This window comes from Somniosus microcephalus, chromosome 4 (assembly GCF_052327205.1).
Source record: "Somniosus microcephalus isolate GS21.2 chromosome 4, FLI_Smic_1.0, whole genome shotgun sequence".
Classification (NCBI taxonomy): domain Eukaryota; kingdom Metazoa; phylum Chordata; class Chondrichthyes; order Squaliformes; family Somniosidae; genus Somniosus; species Somniosus microcephalus.
The window spans coordinates 19,030,918-19,056,762 of record NC_140990.1 but is presented as its reverse complement, the minus strand read 5'-3'; the positions used below and the strand labels follow the sequence as shown (position 1 = coordinate 19,056,762).

General features: G+C 49.1%; 1 protein-coding gene across 2 annotated transcripts in view; it reads left to right on the top strand.

Moving 5' to 3' along the window:
- LOC147118361 (Y+L amino acid transporter 2-like) overlaps positions 1-25,845 on the top strand; it is a 179,348-nt gene that overhangs the window by 130,986 nt on the left and 22,517 nt on the right. For both annotated transcript variants that reach the window (XM_085984413.1, XM_085984412.1), the window contains exon 9: positions 9,214-9,397. In XM_085984413.1, the coding sequence (XP_085840539.1) occupies positions 9,214-9,397 (184 nt within the window). The remainder of the gene's footprint in view (positions 1-9,213; positions 9,398-25,845) is intronic.

Here is a 25,845-nt window from a genome sequence, read left to right as displayed (position 1 = left end):
AGGCAGCGCGTTCCGGATCACAACTCCTCACTGGGTAAAACAATTCTCCTCCACTCCCCTCTGGTTCTTTTGATGATTATTTTAAAACTGTGTCCTCTGGTTAACCGCCCCTCCTGCCAGTGGAAACAGTCATTTTGAACCAATCCAGGTGAGTTCTCAGCGCGGAACACCAAAGAATTACAAAAGTGAGTCTCGGAGCTCCGGCACGGCAAGAGAGCCCCAGGTGGGCAGAGGAAACGCTTCAAGGACACCCTCAAAGCCTCCATTGAAAAAGTACAACGTCTCCACCGACACCTGGGAATCCCTGGCCCAAGACCGCACAAAGTGGAGGAGAAGCATCCGAGAAGGCGCAGAACACCTCGAGTCTCTTCGCCGGGAGCAAGCGGAAGCCAAGCGCAGGCAACGCAAGGAGCGCACGTCAACCCAAGCACCCCACCCACCCGCCCCTTCAACCACCGTCTGCCCCACCTGTGACAGAGACTGTAGGTCCCGCATTGGACTCATCAGTCACCTGAGAACTCATTGTTCACAGAAATCACAGAAACCCCACAGTGCAGATAGAGGCCATTTCGGCCCATCGAGCCTGCACCGACACATATCCCACCCGATCCCCGTAACCCCTACACCAACACGTATCCCACCCTATCCCCGTAACCCCACATATTTAATCCCCCTCACACTAAGGGTCAATTTATCATAGCCAATCAACCTAACCCGCACATCTTTGGATTGTGGGAGGAAACCGAAGCACCCGGAGGAAACCCACGCAAACACGGGGAGAATGTGCAAACTCCACACAGACAGTCACCCGAGGCCAGATTCGAACCCGGGTCCCTGGTGCTGTGAGGCAACAGTGCTAACCACTATGCCACCGCCATCATCCTCGGTCTCCAGGGACCACCTAAGAAGAAGAGAGACAAAAGTCAGCCCATCTGTGCGCGAAGATGGACAATGTCAGATGGCGTACTCTGAACCAATCAACACTGAGATAATTGTCATGTGAGCTTTAGACGTCATACGCTACTACAACACTAGGTGGCCATGTCGCCCCACATACCCTCCACTCCCACTGGAGTGTGGCCAATAAGACATACATGGAATCATAGAATGGTTACATAAGAACATGAGAAGTAAGAGCAGGAGTCGGCCATTCGGCCCCTCGAGCCTGCTCCGCCATTCAGTAAGATCATGGCTGATCATCGACCTCATCTCCACTTTCCCACCCGATCTCCATATCCCTTGATTCCCCAGAGTCCAACAATCTCTCGATCTCAGCCTTGAATATACTCAAAGACTCAGCATTCACAGCCATCTGGGGCAGAGAATTCCAAAGATTCACAACCCTCTGAGTGAAGAAATTCCTCCACATCTCAGTCCTAAATGGTCGACCCCTTATCCTGAGACTATGCCCCCTAGTTCTAGACACTCCAGCCAGGGGAAACAACCTCTCAGCATCTACCCTGTCAATCTGCCTCAGAATCTTGTATGTTTCAATGAGATCACCTCTCATTCTTCTAAACTCCAGAGAGTATCGGCCCATTCTACACAATCTCTCCTCATAGGACAGCCCTCTCATCCCAGGAATCAATCTAGTGAACCTTCTCTGCACCGCCTCCAAGGCAAGTATATCCTTCCTTAGATAAGGAGACCAGAACTGTGCCCAGTACTCCAGGTGTGGTCTCCCCAAGGCCCTGTACAATTGTAGCAAGACTTCCTTACTCTTATACTCCAAACCCCTTACAATAAAGGCCAACATGCCATTTGCCTTCCTTATTGCTTGCTGTACCTGTATGCTAGCTTTCTGTGTTTCTTGCACAAGGACACCCAAATCTCTCTGAACACCAACATTTGAAAGTTTCTCACCATTTAAAAAATATTCTGGCCCAGTAATTCCTGTCACAACGCGTGAGTACGGACAGGGTACTCGCGCGTGTGCCAGGAGGAATTGCCGGTTTTCAGCATGCACAGCGCATGCGCTGAAAACCGGCATTTCCTGTCCTCTGACCCAAGGGGTTAAGAGGCTGAACGCATGCGCGGTATCGGGCAGCGCGTGCGACTTGGATTTCCTGTATTTTTACAGATTTGCGCATGTGTAAAGGGCTCCGGTTATTACGTATTGAAAAACCACACGTAAGTACTTAGTTTTACAGGTAAGTGGTCTTTTAGTACAATTTAGAATTTTTTTTCCCCACAGGTTTATTATTTTTAAAGAATCTACAGTAAGGTAAGTTTAGTTTTAGACCCTATTTGTTAAAAATTTATTTTTTTCAAAAATTTGATTAATTGTTTAAAATAGTTTTTTAAAGTTATTCATAGTTAATTTAATTATTGGGATGCTTTTTAAAATTTTATTTAAAGTTTAAGTAGTGTTTTGGGGTGCAGTACTTTTCATGAGTTTGACAGTCTTTACTATCAAACTTATGAATGAAGTTTCCCCTCCCCTGATTGGCTGAACAGTGCTCACCTGATCCCAGCCGGCACATCGCACTAACTACGCCGCTGGGTCAGGTTAGCGCAGCGCGCCGACATCAGAACCGGGCCACTTACAGGAAATCCACTGCGGGCCAGGTTTCAGATGTCGGCGCGCCGGGTAAGTGCACATCGGGGGCTTGCACGCGCGGCAAGCCCCCGACACCAAGTTCTGGGCCTCTGTGTTTCTATTCTTCCTACCAAAGTGAATAACCTCACATTTCCTTACATTATACTCCATCTGCCACCTTACTGCCCACTCACTTAGTCTATCTATATCCCTTTGCAGGCTCTTTGTGTTCTCCTCACAGCTTACTGTCCCAGTGTTACAGCACAGAAGGAGCCCACTCGGCCCATCGAGCCCGTGCCAGCTCTCTGCAAGACCACTTCAGCGAGTCCCACTCCCCGCCCTTTCCCCGTAACCCTGCACATTTCTTTACTTCAGATACTTATCCAATTCCCTTTTGAAAGCGGTGATTGAATCTGCCTCCACCACCCTTTCAGGCAGTGCATTCCAGATCCTAATCACTCGCTGCATAAAGAAAGTTTTTCCTCATGTCGCCTTTGGTTCTTCTGTCAATCACCTTAAATCTGTGTCCTCTGGTTCTCGACCCTTCCGCCAATGGGAACAGTTTCTCTCTATCTACTCTGTCCAGAACCCTCATGATTTTGAACACCTCCATCAAATCTCCTCCCAACCTTCTCTGCTCTAAGGAGAACAACCCCAGCTTCTCCAGTCTATCCACGTAACTGAAGTCCCTCATCCCTTATCCCTGGAACCATTCTTGTCAATCTTTTCTGCACCATCTCTAAGGCCTTCACATCCTTCCTAAAGTGTGGTGCCCAGAATTGGACACAATACTCCAGTTGAGACCGAACCAGTGTTTTATGAAGGTTCATCATAACTTCCTTGCTTTTGGACTCTATGCCTCTATTTATAAAGCCCAGGATCCCGTAGGATTTTTAACCGCTTTCTCAACCTGCCCTGCCACCTTCAACGATTTGTGCACACATACCCCCAGGTCTCTCTGTTCATGCACCCACTTTAGGATTGTACCCTTTAGTTTATATTGCCTCTCCTCGTTCTTCCTACCAAAATGTATCACTTCGCACTTTTCTGCGTTAAATTTCATCTGCCACGTGTCCGCCCATTCCACCAGCCTGTCTATGTCTTCTTGAAGTCTATCACTATCCTCCTCACTGTTCACTATACTTCCAAGTTTTGTGTCATCTGCAAGTTTTGAAATTGTGTCCTGTACACCCACATCCAAGTCATTAATATATATCAAGTAAAGCAGTGGACCTAGAACTGACCCCTGGGGGACACCTTCCTCCAGTCTGATAAACAATCGTTCACCACTGCTCTCTGTTTCCTGTCACTTAGCCAATTCCCTATCCATGCAGCCACTGTCCCTTTTATTCCATGGGCTTCAACTTTGCTGGCAAGCCTATTATGTGGCACTTGTCGAACACCTTTTGGAAATCCGTGTACACCACGTTAACCGCATTGCCCGCATCAACCCTCTCTGTTAGCTCATCAAAAAACTCGATCAAGTTAATTAAACACGATTTGCCTTTAACAAATCCGTGCTGGCTTTCCTTAATTAATCCACACTTGTCCAAGTGACTATTAACTTTGTCCCTGATTATCGTTTCTAAAAGCTTCACCACTACCGAGGTTAAAGTGACTGGGCCGTGGTTGCTGGGTTTATCCTTACATCCTTTTTGAACAAGGGTGTAACATTTGCAATTCTCCAGTCCTCTTGCACCACCCCCGTATCTAAGGAGGATTAGAATATTATGGCCAGTACCTCTGCGATTTCCTCCCTCAATTCCCTCAGCATCCTAGGATGCATCCCATCCGCTCCTGGTGACTTATCAACTTTAAGTACAGACAGCCTTTCTAGTACCTCCTCTTTATCAATTCTTATCTCATCCAGTATCTCAACTACCCCCTCTTTCACTATGACTTGGTGAAGACAGATGCAAAGTACTCATTTAGTACCTCAGCCATGACCTCTGCCTCCATGTGTAGGTCTCCTTTTTGGTCCCTAATTGGCCCCAGCCCTTCCTCTTACTACCTGTTTATTATTTATATGCCTATAGAAGACTTTTGGATTCCCTTTTATGTTAGCTGCCAATCTATTCTCATACTCTCTCTTTACCCCTTATTTTCTTTTTCACTTTCCCTCTGAACTTTCTATATTCAGCCTGATTCTCACTTGTATTCTCAACCTGACATCTGTCAATCGCACTCTTTCTCTGCTTCATCTTACTCTCTATCTCTTTCGTCATCCAGGGAGCTCTGACTTTAGTTGCCCTGCCTTTCCCCCTCGTGGGAATGTACCTCGACTGTACCCGAACCATCTCCTCTTTAAAGGCAGCCCATTGTTCGACTACAGTTTTGCCTGCCAATCTTTGATTCCGATTTACCCGGGCCAGATCCATTCTCAACCCACTGAAATTTGCCTTCCACCAATTAAGTATTTTTACTCTAGTTTGCTCCCTGTCCTTTTCCATAGCTAATCTGAACCTTATGATACTATGATCGCTGTTCCCTAAATGTTCCCCGACTGACACTTGCTCCACTTGACCCACCTCATTCCCCAGAACCAGATCCAGCAATGCCTCCTTCCTCGTCGGGCTGGAAACGTACTGATCAAGAAAGTTCTCCTGAACACACTTCAGAAATTCTTCCCCTTCTCTGCCCTTAACACTATTACGATCCCAGTCTATATTAGGATAGTTGAAGTCCCCCATTATCACTGCTCTATAGTTCTGGCACCTCTCTGTAATTTCCCTACCAATTTGCTCCTCTATATCTTTACCACTATTTGGTGGCGTATAGAATACACCTAGTACTGTAATGGCACCTCTATTATTTCTTAACTCTAACCAAATAGATTCTGTCCTTGACTCTCACAGGCCATCCTCTCTCTCCAGCACTGTAACATTCTCCTTGACTCAACCGTGGCTAACAAGGGAAATTAGGGATAGCATAAGACCCAAGGAGAGGACATATTAATTGGCCAGAAAAAGCAGCAAACCTGAGGATTGGGAGCAGTTTAGGATTCAGCAAAGGAGGGCAAAAGGATTAATTAAGAGGGGGAAAATAGAGTATGAGAGTAAGCTTGCAGGGAACATAAAAACTGACTGTAAAAGCTTCTATAGATATGTGAAGAGAAAAAGTTTGGTAAAGTCAAGCATAGGTCGCTTGCAGTCAGAATCAGGGGAATTTATAATGGGGAACAAAGAAATGGCCGACCAGCTAAATACATATTTTGGTTCTCAGGGCCTGATAATCTACACCCTAGGGTACTTAAAGGGCCCTAGAAATAGTAGATGCATTGCTGGTCACCTTCCAAAATTCTATAGACTCTGGAACAGTACCCATGGATTGGAGGGTAGCTAATGTAACCCCACTATTTAAAAAAGGTGGTAGAGAAAAAACAGGGAATTATAGACCGGTAAGCCTGACATCGGTAGTGGGGAAAATGCTAGAGTCTATTATAAAAGATGTAATAGCAGAGCACTTGGAAAACAGTGACAAGATTGGACAAAGTCAACATGGATTTACAAAAGGTAAATCGTGCTTGACTAATCTATGGGAATTTTTTGAGGGTGTAACTGGTAGAATAGATAAGGGAGAACCAGTGGATGTGGTGTATTTGGACTTTCAGAAGGCTTTCGATAAGGTCCTGCATAAGAGACTAGCGTGTAAAGTTAAAGCTCATGGGATTGGGGGCAAGGTACTGACTTGGATAGAGAACTGGTTGGCAGACAGGAAGCAAAGAGTTGGAATAAACGGGTCTTTTTCCGAGTGGCAGGCAGTGACCAGTGGGGTACCGCAGGGATTGGTGCTAGGACCCCAGCTATTCACAATATATATTAATGATCTAGACAAGGGAACTAGATGTAATATCTCCAAGTTTGCAGACGACACAAAGCTGGGTGGGCATGTGTGCTGTGAGGAGGATGCAGAGAAACTCCAGTACGATTTGGACAGGTTGGGTGATTGGGCAGATGCATGGAAAATGCAGTATAATGTGAACTGCTGAGCTAGCATTCACCTGCGGAATCCCAACGACCCGTGGGGTAGCCTCTGTCGCACAGGAGTGCACGCTCATAATACAAAGCTATGAATGCTGACAGCTGCAGCATGAAGCTGAGGAAAATCGCTCCCAGCCTTTCACCAGCTGCGTCCCCCCCTGCCCCCAGCCCTTAGTGTTGCGAGCTTGGATTGGCTACAGGCAATCAATGGCCGATCGCAGGCTGCCGCTGGCTGACCATCAGCGAGGTAGAAACATAGAAACATAGAAGATAGGAGCAGGAGTAGGCCATTCAGCCCCTCGAGCCCATTTAATGAGATCATGGCCGATCATCCAAATTCAGTACCCTGTCCCTGCCCTCTCCCCATATCCCTTGATCCCTTTAGCCTGAAGAAATATATCTAACTCTTTCTTGAATATCCCGAGAGACAGGCAGCAGAGAGCTATGGTTTTAATCCTTCGATGTATTTTTCTATTCCGTACCCCGCCGCCCCGAAGTACTTTTTTGAAGTGTGGTCACTGTTGTAATGTAGGAAATGCAGCAGCCAATTTGCGCACAGCAAGATCCCCACAGACAGCAATGTGATCGTGACCAGAGGTGAATAACATAGGTGAATTTAAGGGGAAGCTAGTTAAGCACACGAGGGAGGAAAGGAATAGAAGGATATGTTGATAGGGCGAGATGAAGAGGGTTGGGAGGAGGCTTGTGTGGAGCATAAACACCGACACAGGCCAGTTGGGCTGAATGGCCTCTTTCTATGCTGTAGATACTATGGCCTAGAAATTCAGTTGCTTGCGCCACCAGTTTGCGCCCAAAGAGGCCACTCAGAGGCTTTAGCGCCTCTGGCCACAACCACCGCGATATTTAGCGGGGCGCGAATGGCGGCGTTAGCCTGTAGCGCTGCGCCGCCACCGATGACGTCATCGGTGTGTGCAGCGCCCCGCTACCGCCCCCAAGCGCCATATTAGGTCGCGCCTGCCTCTTCCCCGCCAGCCACAAATAGCGACCGGTACACAGGGGCCTACCTGTGGTGGTAGTGGGGCGAGTTAAGGTAGAGGTGCGGCCGGCCGCTTTTTCGGCGGCCGCCTGCCCGCACCTCCGTCCCCGGCCTCCTACACCGCCCCCCCCCCCCCGCGGCATTGCCGGCTGTTTCCCCGAGAGCCCGGCACTTCTCCTCATTTGCCGGCACTCGCGAGCGGGGATCGCGCTGTTGCAGGCACCTCCCCCTTAACAGTGGGAGGAAGGCCTGCAGTACCGCAGCCTGCCATGCCGCAGCGGGTGGCGCTGCGGCACTTTGCGCGCCGATATTCAGTTTCAGCGGCCCCAAGCGGGGCGCCGAAAGCCTTGTTTAGCGGCCGGCTTCCGCTTGGGGCGCTGAAACTGAATATCCCGATGGCGCAAGTGGCTCCGCGCGCAGGGGTAATTCCGGCACCCAGGTGAGCTGGGCGCCCCAAACTGAATTTTTAGCCCCATGTATGTAATAGTCTGTTTCAGTGATGTTGATTGAGGGATAAATATTGGTCCAGTACCGAGGTAACTACCCTGCTCGTCTTTGAAATAGTGCCATGGGATCTTTTATGTTCACCTGAGAGCAGACGGGATCACAGTTTAATATCACTAAAAGTTAACACGCAGGTACAGCAAGCAATTAGGAAAGCAAATGGTTTGTTGGCCTTTATTACAAGAGGATTTGAGTATAAGAGTAAAGATGTCTTACTACAATTATACAGGGCCCTGGTGAGACCACACCTGGAGTATTGTGTACAGTTTTGGTCGCCTTACCTAAGGAAGGATGTTCTTGCCATGGAGGGAGTGCAGCGAAGATTCATCAGACTGATACCTGGGATGGCAGGAATGACGTATGAGGAGAGATTGAGTAGACTAGGCTTATATTTGCTAGAGTTTAGAAGAATGAGAGGGGATCTCATTGAAACTTATAAAATTCTGACAGGACTGGACAGACTAGATGCAGGAAGGATGTTCCCGATGGTCGGGGAGTCCAGAACCGGGGGTCACAGTCTAAGGATAAGGGGTAAGCCATTTAGGACAGAGATGAGGAGGAATTTCTTCACCCAGAGAGTGGTGAACCTGTGGAATTCTCTACCACAGAAGGCAGTTGAGGCCAATTCATTAAATATATTCAAGAAGGAGTTAGCTATATTTCTTAAGGCTAAAGGGATCAAGGGATATGGGGAGAAAGCAGGGACCGGGTACTGAATTTGGATGATCAGCCATGATCTCATTAAATGGGCTTGAGGGGCCGAATGGCCTACTCCTGCTCCTATCTTCTATGTTAACCAGGGGGTCACAGTCTCAGAATAAGGGATCGGCCATTTAGGACTGAGATGAGGAGAAATTTCTTCACTCAGAGGGCGGTGAATCTTTGGAACTCTCTACCCCAGAGAGCTGTGGAGGCTCAGTTGTTGAGTATATTCAAGACAGAGGTCGATAGATTTTTGAATATTAAGGGAATCAAGGGGTATGGGGATAGTGCAGGAAAGTGGAGGTGAGGAAGAAGATCAGCCATGATCTTATTGAATGGCGGAGCAGGCTCGAGGGGCCGAATGGCCTACTCCAGCTCCCATTTCTTATGTTCTATTATTTACGAAAGCTTGCTATGGCTATTTGACTTGATAGGCCTGCGTTTGCAGTCACTAATGTTCCACGTTTTTGCTTCTCTGCTTCCTCCTGCAGCTCAGCCTCTTTTTCCCCATCATCTTCTGTCTCTGCACCATCTTCCTGGTGGCAGTGCCCCTCTACAGTGACACCATGAACTCCCTGATTGGAATTGGCATCGCGTTGTCCGGAGTACCCTTCTACCTGCTGGGAGTTCACCTGCCCGAACACAAGAGGCCGCAGTTTTTACGCACGGTATTAGGTAATATCAACAACAGTGGCAGAAACCGGGGATGAGGAAGGGTGGTGGGACTGGAGGAGGTTAGAGAGAGAGGGAGGGCGGTGGGACTGGAGGAGGTTAGAGAGAGAGGGAGGGCGGTGGGACTGGAGGAGGTTAGAGAGAGAGGGAGGGCGGTGGGGCTGGAGGAGGTTAGAGAGAGAGGGAGGGCGGTGGGGCTGGAGGAGGTTAGAGAGAGAGGGAGGGCGGTGGGGCTGGAGGAGGTTAGAGAGAGAGGGAGGGCGGTGGGGCTGGAGGAGGTTAGAGAGAGAGGGAGGGCGGTGGGGCTGGAGGAGGTTAGAGAGAGAGGGAGGGCGGTGGGGCCGAAGGAGGTTCGAGAGAGAGGGAGGGTGGTGGGGCTGGAGGAGGTTAGAGAGAGAGGGAGAGCGGTGGGGCTGGAGGAGTTTAGAGAGAGAGGGAGGGCGGTGGGGCTGGAGGAGGTTAGAGAGAGAGGGAGGGCGGTGGAGCTGGAGGAGGTTAGAGAGAGAGGGAGGGCGGTGGGGCTGGAGGAGGTTAGAGAGAGAGGGAGGGCGGTGGGGCCGAAGGAGGTTAGAGAGAGAGGGAGGGTGGTGGGGCTGGAGGAGGTTAGAGAGAGAGGGAGGGTGGTGGGGCTGGAGGAGGTTAGAGAGAGAGGGAGGGCGGTGGGGCTGGAGGAGTTTAGAGAGAGAGGGAGGGCGGTGGGGCTGGAGGAGGTTAGAGAGAGAGGGAGGGCGGTGGAGCTGGAGGAGGTTAGAGAGAGGGAGGGCGGTGGGGCTGGAGGAGGTTAGAGAGAGAGGGAGGGCGGTGGGGCTGGAGGAGGTTAGAGAGAGAGGGAGGGCGGTGGAGCTGGAGGAGGTTAGAGAGAGAGGGAGGGCGGTGGAGCTGGAGGAGGTTAGAGAGAGAGGGAGGGCGGTGGGGCTGGAGGAGGTTAGAGAGAGAGGGAGGGCGGTGGGGCTGGAGGAGGTTAGAGAGAGAGGGAGGGCGGTGGGGCTGGAGGAGGTTAGAGAGAGAGGGAGGGCGGTGGGGCTGGAGGAGGTTAGAGAGAGAGGGAGGGCGGTGGGGCCGAAGGAGGTTACAGTGATAGGGAGGGGGTGAGGGGCCATGGAGAGCTTTGAACACGAGGATGAGGATTTTGAAATCGAGGTGTTGCTGGACCGTGGAACCAATGTAGGCGCACGAACAGGACTTGGTGCGAGTTAGGATATGGGCACCCGAGGTTTAAACGAGCTGATGATTACAGAAGGTGAAGGGTGGAAGGCCGGCCCAGAGAGCGTTGGAATAGCCGAGTCTGGAGTTAGCAAAGGCATGATGATCTTGATAGTACGGGGGCTGCGGCCATGGTAGAGTTAACACTGACCTGAGGGAATGGCTAACGGGCACACACATGCACCAACCCAAACAGGGTTACAGCTCCAACAACTGGTGTCGGCTCGGCTCAGTTGGTCGCACTCCGACCTCTGAGTCTGAATGCCATTGGTTCCAGCAGCATGGCAAGGAGCCCATAGTCTACGCCAAGACACCCGGAGCAAGTGCTGAGGGAGTGCTGACGGTCGGGGGTGATGTGGAATGGCTGAGACGTTAAACCGAGGCCCTGTCTGCCCTCTCAGGTGGACGTAAAAGATCCCACGGCCAAAATTCTAGATAATGGGAATGAATGGGAAGGGGTAGTGTCCATTGGGATTGTAGATAATGGGAGTGAATGGGAAGGGGGAGTGTCCATTGGGATTCTAGACAATGGGAGTGAATGGGAAGGTGGAGTGTCCATTGGGATTGTAGATAATGGGAGTGAAAGGGAAGGGGGAGTGTCCATTGGGATTGTGGATAATGGGAGTGAAAGGGAAGGGGGAATGTCCATTGGGATTGAAGATAATGGGAGTGAATGGGAAGGGGGAGTGTCCATTGGGATTGTAGAAAATGGGAGTGAATGGGAAGGGGGAGTGTCCATTGGGATTGTAGATAATGGGAGTGAATGGGAAGGGGGAGTGTCCATTGGGATTCTAGATAATGGGAGTGAAGGGGGAGTGTCCATTTGGATTGTAGATAATGGGAGTGAATGGGAAGGGGGAGTGTCCATTGGGATTGTGGATAATGGGAGTGAATGGCAAGGGGGAGTGTCCATTGGGATTGTAGATAATGGGAGTGAACGGGAAGGGGGCGTGTCCATTGAGATTGTAGATAATGGGAGTGAATGGGAAGGGGGAGTGTCCATTGGGATTGTAGATAATTGGAGTGAATGGGAAGGTGGAGTGTCCATTGGGATTGTAGATAAGGGAGTGAATGGGAAGGGGGAGTGTCCATTGGGATTGTAGATAATGGGAGTGAATGGGAATGGGGAGTGTCCATTGGGTTTGTGGATAATGGGAGTGAATGGGAAGGGGGAGTGTCCATTGGGATTGTAGATAATGGGAGTGAATGTGAAGGGGGAGTGTCCATTGGGATTGTAGATAATGGGAGTGAATGGGAAGGGGGAGTGTCCATTGGGATTGTAGATAATGGGAGTGAATGGGAAGGGGGAGTGTCCATTGGGGTTGTAGATAATGGGAGTGAATGGGAAGGAGGAGTGTCCATTGGGATTGTAGATAATGGGAGTGAATGGGAAGGGGAATGTCCATTGGGATTGTGGATAATGGGAGTGAATGGGAAGGGGGAGTGTCCATTGGGATTGTAGATAATGGGAGTGAATGGGAAGGGGGAGTGTCCATTGGGATTGTAGATAATGGGAGTGAATGGGAAGGGGGAGTGTCCATTGGGATTGTGGATAATGGGAGTGAATGGGAAGGAGGAGTGTCCATTGGGATTGTAGAAAATGGGAGTGAATGGGAAGGGGGAGTGTCCATTGGGATTGTAGATAATGGGAGTGAATGGGAAGGGGGAGTGTCGATTGGGATTGTAGATAATGGGAGTGAATGGGAAGGGGGAGTGTCGATTGGGATTATAGATAATGGGAGTGAATGGGAAGGGGGAGTGTCCATTGGGATTGTAGATAATGGGAGTGAATGTGAAGGGGGAGTGTCCATTGGGATTGTAGATAATGGGAGTGAATGGGAAGGGGGAGTGTCCATTGGGATTGTAGATAATGGGAGTGAATGGGAAGGGGTAGTGTCCATTGGGATTGTAGATAATGGGAATGAATGGGAAGGGGTAGTGTCCATTGGGATTCTAGATAATTGGAGTGAATGGGAAGGGGGAGTGTCCATTGGGATTGTAGATAAGGGAGTGAATGGGAAAGGGGAGTGTCCATTGGGATTGTAGATAATGGGAGTGAATGGGAAGGGGGAGTGTCCATTGGGATTGTAGATAATGGGAGTGTATGGGAAGGGGGAGTGTCCATTGGGATTGCAGATAATGGGAGTGAATGGGAAGGGGGTGTGTACATTGGGATTGTAGATAATGGGAGTGAATGGGAAGGGGGAGTGTCCATTGGGATTGTTGATGATGGGAGTGAATGGGAAGGGGGAGTGTCCATTGGGATTGTGGATAATGGGAGTGAATGGGAAGGCGGAATGTCCATTGGGATTGTAGATAATGGCAGTGAATGGGAAGGGGGAGTGTCCATTGGGATTGTAGATAAAGGAAGTGAATGGGAAGGGGGAGTGTCCATTGGGATTGTAGATAATGGGAGTGAATGGGAAGTGGGAGTGTCCATTGGGATTGAAGATAATGGGAGTGTAAGGGAAGGGGGAGTGTCCATTGGGATTGTAGATAATGGGAATGAATGGGAAGGGGGAGTGTCCATTGGGATTGTAGATAATGGGAGTGAATGGGAAGGGGGAGTGTCCATTGGGATTGTAGATAATGGGAGTGAATGGGAAGGGGGAGTGTCCATTGGGATTGTGGATAATGGGAGTGAATGGGAAGGGGGAGTGTCCATTGGGATTTTAGATAATGGGAATGAATGGGAAGGGGGAGTGTCCATTGGGATTGGAGATAATGGGAGTGAATGGGAAGGGGGAGTGTCCATTGGGATTGTGGATAATGGGAGTGAATGTGAAGGAGGAATGTCCATTGGGATTGTAGATAATGGCAGTGAATGGGAGGGGGAGTGTCCATTGGGATTGTAGATAATGGGAGTGAATGGAAAGGGGGAGTGTCCATTGGGATTGTGGATAATGGGAGTGAAAGAGAAGGGGGAGTGTCCATTGGGATTGTAGATAATGGGAGTGAATGGGAAGGGGTAGTGTCCATTGGGATTGTAGATAATGGGAGTGAATGGGAAGGAGGAGTGTCCATTGGGATTGTAGATAATGGGAGTGAATGGGAAGGGGGAGTTTCCATTGGGATTGTAGATAATGGGAGTGAATGGGAAGGGGGACTGTCCATTGGGATTGTAGATAATGGGAGTGACTGGGAAGGGGGAGTGTCCAATGGGATTGTAGATAATGGGAGTGAATGGGAAAGGGGAGTGTCCATTGGGATTGTAGATAATGGGAGTGAATGGGAAGGGGGAGTGTCCATTGGGATTGTAGATAATGGAAGTGAATGGGAAGGGGGAGTGTCCATTGGGATTGTAGATAATGGGAGTGAAGGGGGAGTGTCCATTGGGATTGTAGATAATGGGAGTGAATGGGAAGGGGGACTGTCCATTTCGATTGTAGATAATGGGAGTGAATGGGAAGGGGGAGTGTCCATTGGGATTGTAGAAAATGGGAGTGAATGGGAAGGGGGAATGTCCATTGGGATTGTAGATAATGGGAGTGAATGGGAAGGGGGAGTGTCCATTGGGATTGTGGATAATGGCAGTGAATGGGAAGTGGTAGTGTCCATTGGGATTGTGGATAATGGGAGTGAATGGGAAGGGGGAGTGTCCATTGGGTTTGTGGATAATGGGAGTCGCATGGGAAGGGGGAGTGTACATTGGGATTGTAGATAATGGGAGTGAATGGGAAGGGGGAATGCCATTGGGATTGTAGATAATGGGAGTGAATGGGCAGGAGCAGTGTCCATTGGGATTGTAGATAATGGGAGTGAATGGGATGGGGGAGTGTCCATTGGGATTGTGGATAATGGGAGTGAATGGGAAGGGGGAGTGTCCATTGGGATTGTAGATAATGGGAGTGAATGGGAAGGGGGAGTGTCCATTGGGATTGTAGATAATGGGAGTGAATGGGTAGGGGGAGTGTCCATTGGGATTGTAGATAATGGGAGTGAATGGGAAGGGGGAATGTCCATTGGGATTGTAGATAATGGGAGTGAATGGGAAGAGGGAATGTCCATTGGGATTGTGGATAATGGGAGTGAATGGGAAGGGGCAGTGTCCATTGGGTTTGTGGATAATGGGAGTGCATGGGAAGGGGGAGTGTCCATTGGGATTGTAGATAATGGGAGTGAATGGGAAGGGGGAGTGTCCATTGGGATTGTAGATAATGGGAGTGAATGGGAGGGGGGAGTGTCCATTGGGATTGTAGATAATGGGAGTGAATGGGAAGGGGGAGTGTCCATTGGGATTGTAGATAATGGGAGTGAATGGGAAGGGGGAGTGTCCATTGGGATTGTAGATAATGGGAGTGAATGTGAAGGGGGAGTGTCCATTGGGATTGTAGATAATGGGAGTGAATGGGAAGTGGTCGTGTCCATTGGGATTGTAGATAATGGGAGTGAATGGGAAGGGGGAGTGTCCATTGGGATTGTAGATAATGGGAGTGAATGGGAAGGGGGAGTGTCCATTGGGATTGTGAGTAATGGGAGTGAATGGGAAGGGGGAGTGTCCATTGGGATTGTAGATAATGGGAGTGAATGGGAAGGGGGACTGTCCATTTCGATTGTAGGTAATGGGAGTGAATGGGAAGGGGGAGTGTCCATTGGGATTGTAGAAAATGGGAGTGAATGGGAAGGGGGAATGTCCATTGGGATTGTAGAAAATGGGAGTGAATGGGAAGGGGGAGTGTCCATTGGGATTGTGGATAATGGGAGTGAATGGGAAGGGGGAGTGTCCATTGGGATTGTAGATAATGGGAGTGAATGGGAAGGGGGAGTGTCGATTGGGATTGTGGATAATGGGAGTGACTGGGAAGGGGGAGTGTCCATTGGGTTTGTGGATAATGGGAGTGCATGGGAAGGGGGAGTGTCCATTGGGATTGTAGATAATGGGAGTGAATGGGAAGGGGGAGTGTCCATTTGGATTGTAGATAATGGGAGTGAATGGGAAGGGGGAGTGTCCATTGGGATTGTAAATAATGGGAGTGAATGGGAAGGGGGAGAGTCCATTCGGATTGTGGATAATGGGAGTGAATGGGAAGGGGGAGTGTCCATTGGGATAGTAGATAATGGGAGTGAATGGGAAGGGTTTGCGTGCATTGGGATTGTAGATAATGGGAGTGAATGGGAAGGGGGAGTGTCCATTGGGATTGTAGATAATGGGAGTGAATGGGAAGGGGGAGTGTCCATTGGGATTGTAGATAATGGGAGTGAATGTGAAGGGGGAGTGTCCATTGGGATTGTAGATAATGGGAGTGAATGGGAAGTGGTAGTGTCCATTGGGATTGTAGATAATGGGAGTGAATGGGAAGGGGGAGTGTCCATTGGGATTGTAGATAATGGGAGTGAATGGGAAGGGGGACTGTCCAATGCGATTGTAGATAATGGGAGTGAATGGGAAGGGGGAGTGTCCATTGGGATTGTAGAAAATGGGAGGGAATGGGAAGGGGGAATGTCCATTGGGATTGTAGATAAAGGGAGTGAATGGGAAGGGGGAGAGTCCATTGGGATTGTGGATAATGGGAGTGAATGGGAAGGGGGACTGTCCATTGGGATTGTAGATAATGGGAGTGAATGGGAAGGGGGAGTGCCCATTCGGATTGTGGATAATGGGAGTGAATGGGAAGGGGGAGTGTCCATTGGGTTTGTGGATAATGGGAGTGAATGGGAAGGGGGAGTGTCCATTGGGATTGTAGATAATGGGAGTAAATGGGAAGGGGGAGTGTCCATTGGGATTGTAGATAATGGGAGTGAATGGGAAGGGTTTGCGTGCATTGGGATTGTAGATAATGGGAGTGAATGGGAAGTAGGAGTGTCCATTGGGATTGTGGATAATGGGAGTGAATGGGAAGGGGGAATGTCCTTTGGGATTGTAGATAATGGGAGTGAATGGGAAGGGGGAGTTTCCATTGGGATTGTGAATAATGGGAGTGAATGGGAAAGGGGAGTGTCCATTGGGATTGTAGATAATGGGAGTGAATGGGAAGGGGGACTGTCCATTGCGATTGCAGATAATGGGAGTGAATGGGAAGGGGGAGTGTCCATTGGGATTGTAGAAAATGGGAGTGAATGGGAAGGGGGAGTGTCCATTGGGATTGTAGATAATGGGAGTGAATGGGAAGGGGGAGTGTCCATTGGGATTGTGGATAATGGCAGTGAATGGGAAGGGGGAGTGTCCATTGGGTTTGTGGATAATGGGAGTGCATGGGAAGGGGGAGTGTCCATTGGGATTGTAGATAATGGGAGTGAATGGGAAGGGGGAGTGTCCATTGGGATTGTAGATAATGGGAGTGAATGGGAAGGGGGAGTGTCCATTGGGATTGTCGATAATGGGAGTGAATGGGAAGGGGGAGTGTCCATTGGGATTGTGGATAATGGGAGTGAATGGGAAGGGGGAGTGTCCATTGGGTTTGTGGATAATGGGAGTGCATGGGAAGGGGGAATGTCCATTGGGATTGTAGATAATGGGAGTGAATGGGAAGGGGGAGTGTCCATTGGGATTGTAGATAATGGGAGTGAATGGGAAGGGGGAGTGTCCATTCGGATTGTGGATAATGGGAGTGAATGGGAAGGGGGAGTGTCCATTGGCATAGTAGATAATGGGAGTGAATGGGAAGGGTTTGCGTGCATTGGGATTGTAGATAATGGGAGTGAATGAGAAGTAGGAGTGTCCATTGGGATTGTGGATAATGGGAGTGAATGGGAAGGGGGAATGTCCTTTGGGATTGTAGATAATGGGATTGAATGGGAAGGGGTAGTGTCCATTGGGATTGTAGATAATGGGAGTGAATGGGAAGGGGGAGTGTCCATTGGGTTTGTGGATAATGGGAGTGCATGGGAAGGGGGAGTGTCCATTGGGATTGTAGATAATGGGAGTGAATGGGAAGGGGGAGTGTCCATTGGGATTGTAGATAATGGGAGTGAATGGGAAGGGGGAGTGTCCATTGGGATTGTCGATAATGGGAGTGAATGGGAAGGGGGAGTGTCCATTGGGATTGTGGATAATGGGAGTGAATGGGAAGGGGGAGTGTCCATTGGGTTTGTGGATAATGGGAGTGCATGGGAAGGGGGAATGTCCATTGGGATTGTAGATAATGGGAGTGAATGGGAAGGGGGAGTGTCCATTGGGATTGTAGATAATGGGAGTGAATGGGAAGGGGGAGTGTCCATTCGGATTGTGGATAATGGGAGTGAATGGGAAGGGGGAGTGTCCATTGGCATAGTAGATAATGGGAGTGAATGGGAAGGGTTTGCGTGCATTGGGATTGTAGATAATGGGAGTGAATGAGAAGTAGGAGTGTCCATTGGGATTGTGGATAATGGGAGTGAATGGGAAGGGGGAATGTCCTTTGGGATTGTAGATAATGGGATTGAATGGGAAGGGGTAGTGTCCATTGGGATTGTAGATAATGGGAGTGAATGGGAAGGGGGAGTGTCCAATGGGATTGGAGATAATGGGAGTGAATGTGAAGGGGGAGTGTCCATTGGGATTGCAGATAATGGGAGTGAATGGGAAGTGGTAGTGTCCATTGGGATTGTAGATAATGGGAGTGAATGGGAAGGGGAGTGTCCATTGGGATTGTAGATAATGGGAGTGAATGGGAAGGCGGAGTGTCCATTGGGATTGTGGATAATGGGAGTGGATGGGAAGGGGGAGTGTCCATTGGGATTGTAGATATTGGGAGTGAATGGGAAGGGGGACTGTCCATTGCGATTGTAGATAATGGGAGTGAATGGGAAGGGGGAGTGTCCATTGGGATTGCAGAAAATGGGAGTGAATGGGAAGGGGGAATGTCCATTGGGATTGTAGATAATGGGAGTGAATGGGAAGGGGGAGTGTCCATTGGGATTGTGGATAATGGGAGTGAATGGGAAGGGGGACTGTCCATTGGGATTGTAGATAATGGGAGTGAATGGGAAGGGGGAGTGTCCATTGGGATTGTGGATAATGGGAGTGAATGGGAAGGGGGAGTGTCCATTGGGTTTGTGGATAATGGGAGTGCATGGGAAGGGGGAGTGTTCTTTGGGATTGTAGACAATGGGAGTGAATGGGAAATGGGAGTATCCATTGGGATTGTAGATAATGGGAGTGAAAGGGAAGGGGGAGTGTCCATTGGGATTGTAGATAATGGGAGTGAATGGGAAGGGGGAGTGTCAATTCGGATTGTAGATAATGGGAGTGAATGGGAAGGGGGAGTGTCCATTGGGATTGTAGATAATGGGAGTGAATGGGAAGGGGGAGAGTCCATTCGGATTGTGGATAATGGGAGTGAATGGGAAGGGGCAGTGTCCATTGGGATTGTAGATAATGGGAGTGAATGGGAAGGGTTTGCGTGCATTGGGATTGTAGATAATGGGAGTGAATGGGAAGTAGGAGTGTCCATTGGGATTGTGGATAATGGGAGTGAATGGGAAGGGGGAATGTCCTTTGGGATTGTAGATAATGGGAGTGAATGGGAAGGAGGAGTGTCCACTGGGATTGTAGATAATGGGAGTGAATGGGAAGGGGGAGTGTCCATTGGGATTGTAGATAATGGGAGTGAATGGGAAGGGGGAGTGTCCATTGGGATTGTAGATAATGGGAGTGAATGGGAAGGGGGAGTGTCCATTGGGATTGTAGATAATGGGAGTGAATGTGAAGGGGGAGTGTCCATTGGGATTGTAGATAATGGGAGTGAATGGGAAGTGGTAGTGTCCATTGGGATTGTAGATAATGGGAGTGAATGGGAAGCGGGAGTGTCCATTGGGATTGTAGATAATGGGAGTGAATGGGAAGGGGGAGTGTCCATTGGGATTGTGGATAATGGGAGTGAATGGGACGGGGGAGTGTCCATTGGGATTGTAGATAATGGGAGTGAATGGGAAGGGGGAGTGTTCATTGTGATTGTAGAAAATGGGAGTGAATGGGAAGGGGGAATGTCCATTGGGATTGTAGATAATGGGAGTGAATGGGAAGGGGGAGTGTCCATTCGGATTGTGGATAATGGGAGTGAATGGGAAGGGGGAGTGTCCATTGGGATTGTAGATAATGGGAGTGAATGGGAAGGGGGAGTGTCCATTGGGATTGTGGATAATGGGAGTGAATGGGAAGGGGGAGTGCCATTGGGTTTGTTGATAATGGGAGTGCATGGGAAGGGGGAGTGTCCATTGGGATTGTAGATAATGGGAGTGAATGGGAAGGGGGAGTGTCCATTGGGATTGTAGATAATGGGAGTGAATGGGAAGGGGGAGTGTCCATTGGGATTGTAGATAATGGGAGTGAATGAGAAGGGGGAGTGTCCATTCGGATTGTGGATAATGGGAGTGAATGGGAAGGGGGAGTGTCCATTGGGATTGTAGATAATGGGAGTGAATGGGAAGTGTTTGGGTGCATTGGGATTGTAGATAATGGGAGTGAATGGGAAGGAGGAGTGCCATTGGGATTGTGGATAATGGGAGTGAAAGGGAAGGGGGAATGTCCATTGACATTGTCGATAATGGGAGTGAATGGGAAGGGGGAGTGTCCATTGCGATTGTAGATAATGGGAGTAAATGGGAAGGGGGAGTGTCCATTGGGATTGTTGATATTGGGAGTGATTGGGAAGGGGGAGTGTCCATTGGGATTGTAGATAAAGGGAGTGAATGGGAAGGGGTAGTGTCCATTGGGATTGTAGATAATGGGAGTGAATGGGAAGGGGGAGTGTCCATTGGGATTGTGGATAATGGGAGTGAATGGGAAGGGGGAGTGTCCATTGGGATTGTGGATAATGGGAGTGAATGGGAAGGGGGAGTGTCCATTGGGATTGTGGATAATGAGAGTGAATGGGAAGGGGGAGTGTCCATTGGGATTGTAGATAATGGGAGTGAATGGGAAGGGGGAGTGTCCATTGGGATTGTGGATAATGGGAGTCAATGGGAAGGGGGAGTGTTCATTGGGATTGTAGATAATGGGAGTGAATGGGAAGGAGTAGTGTCCATTGGGATTGTGGATAATGGGAGTGAATGGGAAGGGGGAATGTCCATTGGGAATGTACATAATGGGAGTCAATGGGAAGGAGGAGTGTCCATTGGGATTGTAGATAATGGGAGTGAATGGGAAGGGGGAGTGTCCTTTGGGATTGTAGATAATGGGAGTGAATAGGAAGGGGGAGAGTCCATTGGGATTGTAGATAATGGGAGTGAATGGGAAGGGGCGTGTCCATTGGGATTGTAGATAATGGGAGTGAATCGGAAGGGGGAGAGTCCATTGGGTTTGTAGATAATGGGATTGAATGGGAAGGGGGAGTATCCATTGGGATTGTGGATAATGGGAGTGAATGTGAAGGGGGAGTGTCCATTGGGATTGTCGATAATGGGAGTGAATGGGAAGGAGGAGTGTCCATTGGGATTGTAGATAATGGGAGTGAATGGGAAGGGGGAGTGTCCATTGGGATTGTGGATAATGGGAGTGAATGGGAAGGAGGAGTGTCCATTGGGATTGTAGATAAATGCCTGAAAGGGTGGTAGAGGCAGGAACCCTCCCATCATTCAAGAAGCATTTGGATGAGCATTTGAAATGCCATTGCATACAAGGCTATGGACCAAATGCTGGAAAGTGGGATTAGACTGGACAGGGATGGATGGGCGGCGCAGATACGATGGGCGGAAGGGCCTCTTTCTGTACTGTAAAGCTCTAGGACTCTATGGCTCTATAATGGGAGTGAATGGGAAGGGGGAGTGTCCAATGGGATTGTAGATAATGGGAATGAATGGGAAGGGGGAGTGTCCATTGGGATTGCAGATAATATGAGTGAATGGGAAGGGGGAGTGTCCATTGGGATTGTAGATAATGGGAGTGACTGGGAAGGAGGAGTGTCCATTGGGATTGTAGATAATGGGACTGAATGGGAAGGGGGAGTGTCCATTGGGTTGTAGATAATGGGAGTGAATGGGAAGGGGTAGTCTCCATTGGGAATGTGGATAATGGGAGTGAATGGGAAGGGGGAGTGTCCATTGGGATTGTGGATAATGGGAGTGAATGGGAAGGGGGACTGGCCATTGTGATTGTAGATAATGGGAGTGAATGCGAAGGGGGAGTGTCCATTGGGATTGTAGATAATGGGAGTGAATGGGAAGGGGGAATGTCCATTGGGATTTTAGATAATGGGAGTGAATGAGAAGGGGGAGTGTCCATTGGGATTGTAGAAAATGGGAGTGAATTGGAAGAGGGAGTGTCCATTGCGATTGTAGATAATCGGAGTGAATGGGAAGGAGGAATGTCCTTTGGGATTGTCGATAATGGGAGTGAACGGGAAGGGGGAGTGACCATTGGGATTGTAGGTAATGGGAGTGAATGGGAAGGAGGAGTGTCCATTGGGATTGTAGATAATGGGAGTGAATGGGAAGGGGGAGTGTCCATTGGGATTGTAGATAATGGGAGTGAATGGGAAGGGGGAGTGTCCATTGGGATTGTAGATAACGTGAGTGAATGGGAAGGGGGAATGTCCATTGGGATTGTAGATAATGGGAGTGAATGGGAAGCGGGAGTGTCCATTGGGATCGTAGATAATGGGAGTGAATTGGAAGGGGGAGTGTCCATTGGGATTGTAGACAACGGGAGTGAATGGGAAGGGGGAGTGTCCATTGGGATTGTAGATAATGGGAGAGAATGGGAAGGGGGAGTGCCCATTGGGATTGTAGATAATGGGAGTCAATGGGAAGGGGGAATGTCCATTGGGATTGTAGATAATGGGAGTGAATGGGAAGGGGGAGTGTCCATTGGGATTGTAGATAATGGGAGTGAATGGGAAGGAGGAGTGTCCATTGGGTTGTTAGATAATGGGAGTGAATGGGAAGGGGGAGTGTCCATTGGGATTGTAGATAATGGGAGTGAATGGGAAGGGGGAGTGTCCATTGGGATTGTAGATAATGGGAGTGAATGGGAAGGGGGAGTGTCCATTGGGATTGTAGATAATGCCTGAAAGGGTGGTAGAGGCAGGAACCCTCCCAACATTCAAGAAACATTTGGATGAGCACTTGAAATGCCATTGCATACAAGGCTAAGGACCAAATGCTGCAAAGTGGGATTTGACTGGACAGGGATGGATGGGCGGCGCAGGCACGATGGGCGGAAGGGCCTCTTTCTGTGCTGTAAATCTCTATGACTCTATGACTCTATAATGGGAGTGAATGGGAAGGGGGCGTGTCCATTGGGATTGTAGATAATGGGAGTGAATGGGAAGGGGGAGTGTCCATTGAGATTGTAGATAATGGGAGTGAATGGGAAGGGGGAGTGTCCATTGGGATTGTAGATAATGGGAGTGACTGGGAAGGAGGAGTGTCCACTGGGATTGTAGATAATGGGAGTGAATGGGAAGGGGGAGTGTCCATTGGGATTGTAGATAATGGGAGTGAATGTGAAGGGGGAGTGTCCATTGGGATTGTAGATAATGGGAGTGAATGGGAAGTGGTAGTGTGCATTGGGATTGTAGATAATTGGAGTGAATGGGAAGGGGGAATGTCCATTGGGGTTGTAGATAATGGGAGTGAATGGGAAGGGGGAGTGTCCATTGGGATTGTAGATAATGGGAGTGAATGGGAAGGAGGAGTGTCCATTGGGATTGTAGATAATGGGAGTGAATGGGAAGGGGGAATGTCCATTGGGATTGTAGATAATTGGAGTGAATGGGAAGGGGGAATGTCCATTGGGGTTGTAGATAATGGGAGTGAATGGGAAGGGGGAGTGTCCATTGGGATTGTAGATAATGGGAGTGAATGGGAAGGAGGAGTGTCCATTGGGATTGTAGATAATGGGAGTGAATGGGAAGGGGGAGTGTTCATTGGAATTGTAGATAATGGGAGTGAATGGGAAGGGGGAGTGTCCATTGGGATTGTAGATAACGTGAGTGAATGGGAAGGGGGAATGTCCATTGGGATTGTAGATAATGGGAGTGAATGGGAAGCGGGAGTGTCCATTGGGATCGTAGATAATGGGAGTGAATTGGAAGGGGGAGTGTCCATTGGGATTGTAGACAACGGGAGTGAATGGGAAGGGGGAGTGCCCATTGGGATTGTAGATAATGGGAGTCAATGGGAAGGGGGAATGTCCATTGGGATTGTAGATAATGGGAGTGAATGGGAAGGGGGAGTGTACATTGGGATTGTAGATAATGGGAGTGAATGGGAAGGAGGAGTGTCCATTGGGTTGTTAGATAATGGGAGTGAATGGGAAGGGGGAGTGTCCATTGGGATTGTAGATAATGGGAGTGAATGGGAAGGGGGAGTGTCCATTGGGATTGTAGATAATGCCTGAAAGGGTGGTAGAGGCAGGAACCCTCCCAACATTCAAGAAGCATTTGGATGAGCACTTGAAATGCCATTGCATACAAGGCTAAGGACCAAATGCTGCAAAGTGGGATTAGACTGGACAGGGATGGATGGGCGGCGCAGGCACGATGGGCGGAAGGGCCTCTTTCTGTGCTGTAAATCTCTATGACTCTATGACTCTATAATGGGAGTGAATGGGAAGGGGGCGTGTCCATTGGGATTGTAGATAATGGGAGTGAATGGGAAGGGGGAGTGTCCATTGGGATTGTAGATAATGGGAGTGAATGGGAAGGGGGAGTGTCCATTGGGATTGTAGATAATGGGAGTGACTGGGAAGGAGGAGTGTCCACTGGGATTGTAGATAATGGGAGTGAATGGGAAGGGGGAGTGTCCATTGGGATTGTAGATAATGGGAGTGAATGTGAAGGGGGAGTGTCCATTGGGATTGTAGATAATGGGAGTGAATGGGAAGTGGTAGTGTCCATTGGGATTGTAGAAAATGGGAGTAAATGGGAAGGGGGAATGTCCATTGGGATTGTAGATAATGGGAGTGAATGGGAAGGGGGAGTGTCCATTTGGATTGTGGATAATGGGAGTGAATGGGAAGGGGGAGTGTCCATTGGGATTGTAGATAATGGGAGTGAATGGGAAGGGGGAGTGTCCATTGGGATTGTAGAAAATGGGAGTGAATGGGAAGGGGGAATGTCCATTGGGATTGTAGATAATGGGAGTGAATGGGAAGGGGGAGTGTCCATTCGGATTGTGGATAATGGGAGTGAATGGGAAGGGGGAGTGTCCATTGGGATTGTAGATTATGGGAGTGAATGGGAAGTGTTTGGGTGCATTGGGATTGTAGATAATGGGAGTGAATGGGAAGGAGGAGTGTCCATTGGGATTGTGGATAATGGGAGTGAAAGGGAAGGGGGAATGTCCATTGGGATTGTACATAATGGGAGTGAATGGAAAGGAGGAGTGTCCATTGGGATTGTAGATAATGGGAGTGAATGGGAAGGGGGAGTGTCCATTGGGATTGTAGATAATGGGAGTGAATGGGAAGGGGGAGAGTCCATTGGGATTGTAGATAATGGGAGTGAATGGGAAGGGGCGTGTCCATTGGGATTGTAGATAATGGGAGTGAATGGGAAGGGGGAGAGTCCATTGGGTTTGTAGATAATGGGATTGAATGGGAAAGGGGAGTATCCATTGGGATTGTGGATAATGGGAGTGAATGGGAAGGGGAGTGTCCATTGGGATTGTAGATAATGGGACTGAATGGGAAGGGGGAGTGTCCATTGGGATTGTAGATAATGGGAGTGAATGGGAAGGGGTAGTGTCCATTGGGAATGTGGATAATGGGAGTGAATGGGAAGTGGTAGTGTCCATTGGGATTGTGGATAATGGGAGTGAATGGGAAGGGGGATTGGCCATTGGGATTGTAGATAATGGGAGCGAATGGGAAGGGGTAGTGTCCATTGGGATTCTAGAAAATGGGAGTGAATGGGAAGGGGGAGTGTCCATTGGGATTGTAGATAATGGGAGTGAATGGGAAGGAGTATTGTCCATTCGGATTGTAGATAATGGGAATGAATGGGAAGGGGGAGTGTCCATTGGAATTGCAGATAACGGGAGTGAATGGGAAGGGGGAGTGTCCATTGGGATTGTAGATATTGGGAGTGAATGTGAAGGGGGAATGTCCATTGGGATTGTAGATAATGGGAGTGAATGGGAAGGGGGAGTGTCCATTGGGATTGTAGATAATGGGAGTGAATGGGAAGGAGGAGTGTCCATTGGGATTGTAGATAATGGGAGTGAATGGGAAGGAGGAGTGTCCATTGGCATTGTAGATAATGGGAGTGAATGGGAAGGGGGAGTGTCCATTGGGATTGTAGATAATGGGAGTGAATGGGAAGGGGGAGTGTCCATTGGGATTGTTGATAATGGGAGTGAATGGGAAGGGGGAGTGTCCATTCGGATTG